The 9,116-nt window shown below is 45.8% G+C and overlaps 1 protein-coding gene and 1 long non-coding RNA gene across 6 annotated transcripts in view; one reads left to right on the top strand and one right to left on the bottom strand.

Annotated features, from left to right (window-relative positions):
- Positions 1–1,182: 1,182 nt before the first annotated feature.
- LOC140900747 (uncharacterized) lies at positions 1,183–6,914 on the bottom strand. The gene is made up of 3 exons (XR_012155714.1): positions 6,706–6,914; positions 5,264–5,396; positions 1,183–1,737 (listed from the first exon to the last, which is right to left on the bottom strand). It is a non-coding gene; the product is annotated as an uncharacterized LOC140900747 (long non-coding RNA).
- Positions 6,637–9,116, top strand: part of PYROXD1 (pyridine nucleotide-disulphide oxidoreductase domain 1) — a 37,133-nt gene continuing 34,653 nt past the window's right edge. For 3 of the 5 annotated variants that reach the window (XM_073318460.2, XM_073318455.2, XM_073318437.2), the window contains exon 1: positions 6,637–6,809. In XM_073318460.2, coding sequence (XP_073174561.1) covers positions 6,732–6,809 — 78 coding nt within the window. In that variant the 5' untranslated portion in view covers positions 6,637–6,731. The remainder of the gene's footprint in view (positions 6,810–9,116) is intronic. The other 2 variants (XM_073318470.2, XM_073318446.2) reach the window with 2 other exon arrangements.

Here is a 9,116-nt window from a genome sequence, read left to right as displayed (position 1 = left end):
GGAGCCAAAAGAGGAGCCTTTTAGCCCCCAGGTTAAATCTGGGGAGCTGGGGAATGCTGGCCAATCAGTACCTCTCTACACCACCTGGCCAATGGGTGCCCGAGACTCCGAGGGGGAAAAGCTACCTATTGTCCCTTTGCAAGTGTCTCCCTCCATTGATGCTGGGACTGTCCCCCTTTCACCACCAGCCCCATCAAGTTCCCCCACCTGTTGATACAAGAACTCTGCATTTGGTTCTGGGTAGATGTTGACAACTTGGTGAGCAGCAAAAATACCTAAGGATCCAGAAGGATTGGCTTGTGAGGCATGATTAAAATACTAATGGCCAGATTCTGCCTGACCTTTACACAGGTGAACATTATAGGGTGTAAGGAGTTTCTCCTGTTCTCACAACTGCTCCAGAGGTGTATGACAATGGGATATTGAGTAGGCAAAGTCATGACTCCACCCTCAGATGCAAGCCAACAGAGCTACCAGCCACCCAGATGAGGGGAGCATGTTGCACCTCACAAAGGGGTAGTAGTAATGTGCATGTCTAAACTACTAGTGAGTGTGTGTTACTTATAGGTCCCCCTCTGTGCCCAAGCTGCAGAAGATATGGCTCTGTTACAGCTCCACTTAGAGAGCCTTGGCTTTTTAATTCAAGCTAAAGTGGCTCACAGTTTTAGCCCTGGGATGTCCCTGTTTCAATCCCCAGTGTATCTCCAAGATGATTGCTGTCACACAGGCTTCTCCTGCTCAACGGGGAAGCTGCAGGAGGAATGATAGCTCCCTATGGCAAAAAGTCTCCTGGGTGCTTCCTCTAAGGCAGTGAAGCTCTGTACCACCCCCAAAGCAGAGTTGTGCCTAAAGAGCACAAACAATCCCTTACTGACTGATGAATACATTTTGCCTCTTTCAATGAATGTACTCATGGAGAAAGATTCTGTTTAACAGAATTGAGGCTTACATTTTTCAGTCTTCTTACTTAAAATAAAATAAAATTGAGGTTAAAGGACGAATTACAGCGTCACTAGGGCAAACCAAGGGTAACTCCATTGTCTTCTCTGAAAGAAATCTATATTTACACCTATGTAAATGAGATCAGAATGCTGGCAAGTTGTTTTCACCCATCAATCATGGAATCTTGTTTGCTAACTGCTTTACTTGTAACTAATGAAATTATTATGACAAGATGAAACATTTGTTTGGCTGGTGTTTAATGATCTATCTGTTAATTTCTTTGCAAGTCTAATGTGTCAAGCAAAATTATAATATCCATCAGACAGATATTTCCTAGCAAAAAAACTCAGAGGGGTAATCTTCTTGAAAACAAAGAATCAAACAATCACTGGTTATTATGTTTCAGGACATATCAAAACAAGCTAAAACAATTAAAGTGTTTAACAGAGCATTGAAATTACAGTACAGCAAACTAGTCTATTTTAAATTCCAGGCAGACTAATAAATAGCCAGAAGCAAGATCATATTTTTAAAAGTCATTCATGTTAGCCAGCTTGAAAATATTACATCCTCTGTCCTTTAAGTGATCCAAGTGTTAACTGACAAGGAATTTCTTCTTGGAATCTCAGCATATGTAACATTTTATGCTGTTTTAATGCCATTATCACTTCTCTGGCCCTCTTCCAAAGGGTCCTCAAATACAAAATAATTTTCAGTTCCTCTTCATCACGCCGCAATGGGTGGAAGATCCTTTTTTACCACTGCTTTTTCTCTCTGAACAATCTTTCTACCTGCCTGAGGAAGGGAAGAGAGAGAAATTTATGATAATGTATGGTGCTATAGCAGTTTTATTGTCATGAGCTGGAGATTAATTCATTATTAGCTGAAAGCATGTGATGTTACACAGGGCTAATTTGCAAAGTGTAAAAAAGCTGAAAATGGCTGAGAACTTAAAAATTGGATCGTAACAGACCATAAATCACAATGATGATTGAACCTAGTGATATTCTAGACAAAAAGAGCTCTCAACCATGCTTGTAGGTGTGTCCATCACTTCACACTGACTCAACAGACATTCTAGGCTTCAGAGTGACACACAGACAGAGTGACAATCCTGGAACCTTACTTTATAGATTCATGAGTGGTGCATTACTCATATTCCTGGATGAATGTTGCTGTCTCCTCTTCAGCCATGGAGGGCCCTGACTCAGATGAAGTGCCTTGCTACCACTACAGCAAGTATGGGGAAGGGATCCAAGATTGCAGAACCCCATGCAAGGGATATGGACTACCTTGTATCATGTAGCTGTGTTCTCCAGAGGTTCACTGTAGAGGCGTTTTAGTAGATGGTACAGAATTGGAGCAGGGCTAGTGGATCATCTGTGTCTATATGTATCTGCTAGTCATTCCTTCCCACAAACTAAGGGCACAAAACCTGTAGGGGCTTTGCAGCCACTCTGTGGTGTGTTGAGGTGGATTTCTTCCCATTTCCCTTGTAGATCTTCCCAGTTCACCTCCCAATTAACCTGTTCACTAGAGCCAGGATTTGGCCCTCTCTGAATAGGGCTATTACATTTCACTCTTATGGTTAGATCATGACTATTAGGCAAAGCCCTTCACTGAAGATGGTGCACTGACACACTACCCCAGGGAGTACTGTAAGGCAGAGTGCCTTCCAGAGCTCCCCAGGGCATGTGGAGAATTCATCTGCTGCTGCACCTCTTTACTGGATGCTGTTTACTCTTCTGGCACCACACCCTCTCCATCCCATGTGCCTGGGTGGGGTGGTACAGTGAATTTCTGTTTGTTTACAATCAATGCTGAGACTGACGCGAAACTCATGAAATTGTTTAAAGAATTGTTTTTAAATACTTTTATAAAAACATTATTAATATGGAAATATGCTCATCGAGCTACATTAATCTTTCATGGTTGCTGTCGATTAGGGGCCAGATTCAGTTATTGTGTGAGTGTGTGCAATTCCATTGATGCCCATGGTGTTGAACCCATTTTCACCAGGTCTGATTTTGGTCCAGATAGTTTAGTAAAGTCTTTATTCAACCAATTTTGTAAATGGTGACAGTAATGAAACAGTTAACATGCATGAGCAAATACACCAAGTTAAAAGAGAAAAGAAAATTTCTTTTCATCTTGCTGTCATATGCCAGTGATAAAAATGTGGGAAGTGTATTTATATCTGATGACACAAGCCTATCCAATTTATTGCATTATTTAGGTTAGGTCATTTATTCAGGTAATTACTGTAGGACAGACTGTGTATGGAAGACAGCATTTAGTTTATGACCAAAATGGCCAGCAATTGTCTGGATTGCGAAATTACCTACAGCACTGGAAAAAAATGTTACTTCTTAAAAACGACAAAGTCAAAACAAAAAAATATTTATTACTAACAATCAGCAGGTAGTCACTGCTTCCAAGACCAAGACTAATTTCCTGACGTCTGAAAATGCATCAGTCGCTAGATAGTTTCAGTATCTGGGTGATGAAATGCATGTCACTGGTATCTCTCACAGGTAGGGTGACCAGATGTCCCGATTTTATAGGGACAGTCCCAATTTTTGGGTCTTTTTCTTATATCGGCTCCTATTACCCTCTACCCCCGTCCCGATTTTTCACACTTGCTGTCTGGTCACCCTACTCACAGGAAATCTGTTTGGGAAGGAGCCTAGTATAGACTAGCATTTAAAGGTAGATGCTAGAACATGTTAGTTATTAAATGAACTCAGAGGTGCTGACTTTCTAATGTGCCGGGGGGTGCTCAACTCCACCGGATCTGCTCAGGGCCCCGCCCCCATTCCAACTCTTCCCCTATGCCCCCACCCCTGCCCCCCCTCTTCCCATCCTCGTTCTGCCCCCTCCCCCGAGTGTGACCGGTCCTTGCTGCTCCCCCTGACTCCCCAGTGCCTCCTGCATGCCGTGGAACAGCTGATCCTTGGCAGGTGGGAGGCGCTGGGAGGGAGGGGGAGGCGCTGTTTGGAGGGGTGCCGGTGGCTGGGAGGTGCTGGGAGAGGGGAGATGGCTGCCAGTGGGTGCTCAGCACACACCATTTTTTCCCCAGGGGTGCTTCAGCCCTGGAGCACCCACCGAGTCGTTGCCTATGCATGAACTAACATTTGAAAAGTCTAGTGTAGACAAGGCCGTGCATATTTCAATACATGTTGAGCTGGTCGAATTAAAAATAAGGCTTCCCTCCAGGCTTTAATTCAACCATTTAATCACATGTTAAAGTTAATGTGCCTTGTCTATACTAGACTTTTCAAACACGTTAAAACACATTCACGTTCTAATAATATACTTTTTATTCTAGTCTAGGAAAGACCAAGTAACTGTCAGAGCCAGCTGGTCTAATCACTAAAGAGTAGTAATAAGTATTTTATATCAAACATTTATATAGTACATTGTATCTGCTAAGATCCCAAAGCACTTTACAAATGTAAATTCCAATCCTGCAGTGTGATGCAGTGAACAGACACTTATACCTATGTGGAACCACTTGCATGACATGTAATTTCAGATGTGTACAACAGCTAACATGATTTTAAAGGTGTTAAACTGTATTTACAGTAGGTGCTAAGTGGAGTGTCAAATAATATTAGTTAACTTGTATTAGCTAACTTGATTTTTAAAAAAACAAACCAACACCATTTTTCCTAGTCTAGACAGATCCTAAGGAAGGGCTGGTGTTAGAACATGACAAATCTTAAAGAGTCACAGCAACTAACGTGATGTTAAACAAAACTTGCTGTCAGTGTAGACAGGGACAAACTGTATCCTATCAGCTGTTTGTAATTAAACCTCTGGTTCCAGTAGGACAAGTCATGAGCAGCTGGCATAGTGTCATGTCTTGCCCCATCTACATTGAATACAAAGTCATATTTAATGTCATGTTCATTAACATGACATTTCAAAGTCATGGTCCAACACAAGCTAATTTTCTAGTGAAGACAAACCCCACTGCATATCTACACTACAAGCACTACAGCAGCCCAGCTAATGTGCTGCATATTCGCCACTGTAGGGCAGACACTTCCTATATCGATGGAAGAGGTTTTTTTTGTCAATGTAGTTAATCCCCCCTTCTGAGAAGCAGTAGCTAGATTGATGAAATTATTCTTCTATCAACCTATCTGCATCGAAAGTGGGGGTTAAGTTGACCTATGAATCATGCTCAGAGCACAACATTTTTCACAGCCCTGAGCACTGTATCTAATTTTTAAGTAAAAAAACCAAGGAGTATTTGTGGTACCTTTAGAGACTAACAAATTTATTTGGGCATAAGCTTTCGTGGGCTAAAACTCACTTCATCGGATGTATGCAGTGGAATCCAGGCCTGAGAGGGATGTAAACAGAATGTCTTCCTCCAGTTTTAAATAATCAAACAAGAGTTTCCTTAGAACAAAGACCTCCTCTATTACCATTTGGAAGGTGCTTGCCTAATGTAGATAAAGACAAAATATGTTCTCTTGAAAACACAAGATCACTCTCTGGCTATTTATGGCCATTTCTTCTTAGAAGTACATAAAGAACTAAATTGTATATTTAGTAGCACTAGGTGAGGCAAACCCACAGTCAGACCAGGGTTGCTCACTCAGGTGCTCTGATTTATCCCTCCAGCAGAGCCTATAGACATACTGGCCTCAGGCATATTGCAGCAGCCTTATTCCTGGGCTGGGCCCAGATCAGATGATTAATTTTTTGATGAGCTATTAAGATGTAATCAACTTCAGCCTTATTTATTACAGGGCCTTTTAAGGCTCTCTTGACAAAATGGGGCAAACATGATTAATTCAGTATCTCTTCTACACATAGCACAATTGGTATATAGCTTGGCTGGATTTTGCTGACTGACAAGGAAGCTGAGTCATAGAATATCAGGGTTGGAAGGGACCTCAGGGGGTCATCTAGTCCAACCCCCTGCTCAAAGCAGGACCAATCCCCAACTAAATCATCCCAGCCAGGGCTTTGTCAAGCCTATCCAGTAGTATCAAGTTGATAAACACAATTAGGAGGGTATCAGTTAGTTTCCTGTAGAGACCAAAAATGTCAATAACAGAGGCCTGGTTTTCCCCAGTATGGGGCAGCAGTGATGCTTTTTAAGCAGTGCTTTTGTATCACATCAACATTTTCACTCAATCTGGAGATACAAGAGGGGCCTGCTACTTTGTCAGGCGTGTTACAGGCAACCCAGCCGGAGTGGTGCGGGGTTGCTGTTTCTTGTGGTTTGATCACTAGTCTCATGACAGTTGATATTTTCCTGAGCAGCCCCACTTTTCTTTCTTGAATACCCCTGGGGTCCTGTGGGTGCATACCTCTCTCCCTCCGCTTTTCTTTCTTTCTGGTGCTCAAGGCTGTGGAGGTGGACAAGGGAGCTTCAATGGGTTGAAAACCAGAAGGCAAAAGCCCCACATTAGATACATGGGGTGACTGGGGGTTTTTTACCTCTCAGGATTATTTTGGGAGTGGGGTGACTCATGGGCATTTTTTAACTCCCGGGGTTGAAACTACTGTGACCCTGCCCGCGCTGCAAACAACGGGGGAGCGTTGCCTCTGACGCCGTTCCGGGGCAGGATTCAGCAGACTCCAGCCTCGAACCCCGGTCCTCGCTCACGCCTGACCCTGCCCCCCGCAGCGGGCTCCGCCTCCAAACTGCCGTCAACGTCACGTGGGCGGGCGGCACCGTAAACGCGAAGGGACAAAGTTTGAGCTCCGCCGCGCACTGTACCTAGAGCTTCCCCTTCCTACCGTTATTGTTAGATCCAGGCGTCGAGATGGCGGCTCCCGTCCCCGTGCGGGGCCGGTTTGTGGTGGTGGGAGGGGGGATTGCAGGAGTCACCTGCGCCGAGCGGGTAGGTACCGCTCCGCGAGCGACACCCAACCCTTTCCCCGGGCCCCCAACCGGCCAGTCAGTGCGGCGCGCGCGACACCCTTCCACCCCCCTCAGCCGTGCACGCGGCCCCTCTCAATTCTACACCCCCCTCCCCCTGGCACCCGCCTCAGCCGCGCACGCGGCCCCTCTCAATTCTACACCCCCCTCCCCCTGGCACCCGCCTCAGCCGCGCACGCGGCCCCTCTCAATTCTACACCCCCCTCCCCCTGGCACCCGCCTCAGCCGCGCACGCGGCCCCTCTCACCTCTACACCCCCCTTCCCCTGGGAACCCCTCAGCCGTGCACACAGCTCCTCTCACTTGTACACGCCCCTTCCTCTGGGCACCCCTCTCGGCCGTGCACGCAACCCCTCTCCCCACTGCACCCGCCTTCCTTTGTGCAACCCCCTCGGCTGTGCACGCAGCCCCTCTCACCTCTACGCCCCCTTCCCCTGGGAACCTCCCTCAGCCGTGCACACGGTCTCCCTCACCTCTACACCCCCTTCTTCCGGGCACCCCCTCAGCCGCACACACAGCTCCTCTCACTTGTGCACGCCCCTTCCTCTGGGCACCCCTCTCGGCCGTGCACGCAACCCCTCTCACCTTTACACCCCCCTTCCCCTGGGCACCCCCCTCGGCCGTGCACCCAGCACCTCTCACCTTTACACCCCCCTTCACCTGGGCACCCCCCTCGGCCGTGCACACAGCCCCTCTCACCTCTACACCCCCCCTTCCTCTGGGCACCTGCCTCGGCTGCGCACACAGTCCCTCTCACCTGTACAGGCCCCTCTCTCCTCTGGGCACCCGCCTCGGCCGTGCACGCAGCCCCTCTCTCCTCTGGGCACCCGCCTCGGCCGTGCACGCAGCCCCTCTCTCCTCTGGGCACCCGCCTCGGCCGTGCACACATCCTCCGTCACTAGTGTACAGACCCCATCTGAGCAAACCCACAGATGTGCATACAGCCCTCCTGCATCTGTGCAACCCCCACTGTTATCCATACCCTCCCACCCATCTGTGCACCCTCTACACAGCTGTGCACACGGTCTCCCTCGCCTGTGCACTCCCACAGCTGTTCATACTGCCCCCACACTTGTGTCCCAAAATGATTTTGCTTTTTTTGCTACAGTGTTTTTTATTGTTGACTCATATTAATTTTATGATCTACTGTAGCCCCCAGATCCTTTTCTGCAGTACTCTTACCAGTCATTTCCTATTTTGTACTTGTGCAGTTGATTATTCCTGTCTAAGTGTAGTACTTTGAATTTGACCTTCCTAAATTTCATCCTGTTTATTTCAGATAATTTTTTCCAGTTTGTCAAAATGATTTTAAATTCTAATCCTGTCCTCAAAAGCACTTGCAGCTCCTCCCAGCTTGGTATCGTACACAAACTTTATAAGTGTACCCTCTTATGCCGTTATCCAAATCATTTTATGAATATATTGAATAGTGTGGGATCTAGGACAGGGCCCTACAGGACCCCACTCTATATGCCCCTCCAGCTTGACTCTGAACCATTGACTATTACTTTCCGAGTATGGTTTTCCAACCAGTTCTGCACCCACCTTATTATAAGTTTATCTAGGCTATATTTCCCTACTTTGTTTATCAGAACATCACGTGAGACAGTATCAAAAGCCTTACTAAAGTTCAGATATAAACATCTACAGCTTTCTCCCATATGCAAGGCTTGTTACCTTCTCAAAAAAGGATAGTAGGTTGGTTTGATATGATTTGTTATTGACAAATCCAGGTTGACTGTTACTTATCACCTCTCTGAAAACATCTGCTCATTGTGCAGCAGCAGTTTAAAAAAAAAAAAAAAGTTATCCTGAGGAAAGGGTTAGAAAATAAGACAGAAAATATCATAATGCCACCATATAAATCCATGGTACAGCCACACCTTGAATACTGTGTGCAGTTCTGATCTCCCCATCTCAGAAAGATATTAGAATTGGAAAAAGTTCAGAGAAAGACAATAAAAATGATCAGGGGTATGGAACAGCTTCCATATAGGGAGAGAGTAGAAAGGTTGGCACTGTTCAGCTTAGAAAAGAGATGACTAAGGGAGATAAGATAGATATGTAAAATCACAAATGGTGTGGAGAAAGTGAAAAAGGAAGTGTTATTTAACGCTTCATATAACGCAAGAACAAGGCATCACCCAATGAAATTAATAGGCAGCAGGTTTAAAACTAACACAAGGAAGTACTTTTGCATACAACACACAGTCAGTATGTGGAACTCGTTGCCAGGAGATGTGAAGGCCAAAAGTGTAGGTGGGTTCAAA

Source organism: Lepidochelys kempii, chromosome 1 (assembly GCF_965140285.1).
Source record: "Lepidochelys kempii isolate rLepKem1 chromosome 1, rLepKem1.hap1, whole genome shotgun sequence".
NCBI classification, from domain to species: Eukaryota; Metazoa; Chordata; order Testudines; family Cheloniidae; genus Lepidochelys; species Lepidochelys kempii.
This window is presented reverse-complemented; position numbering and strand designations above follow the sequence as displayed.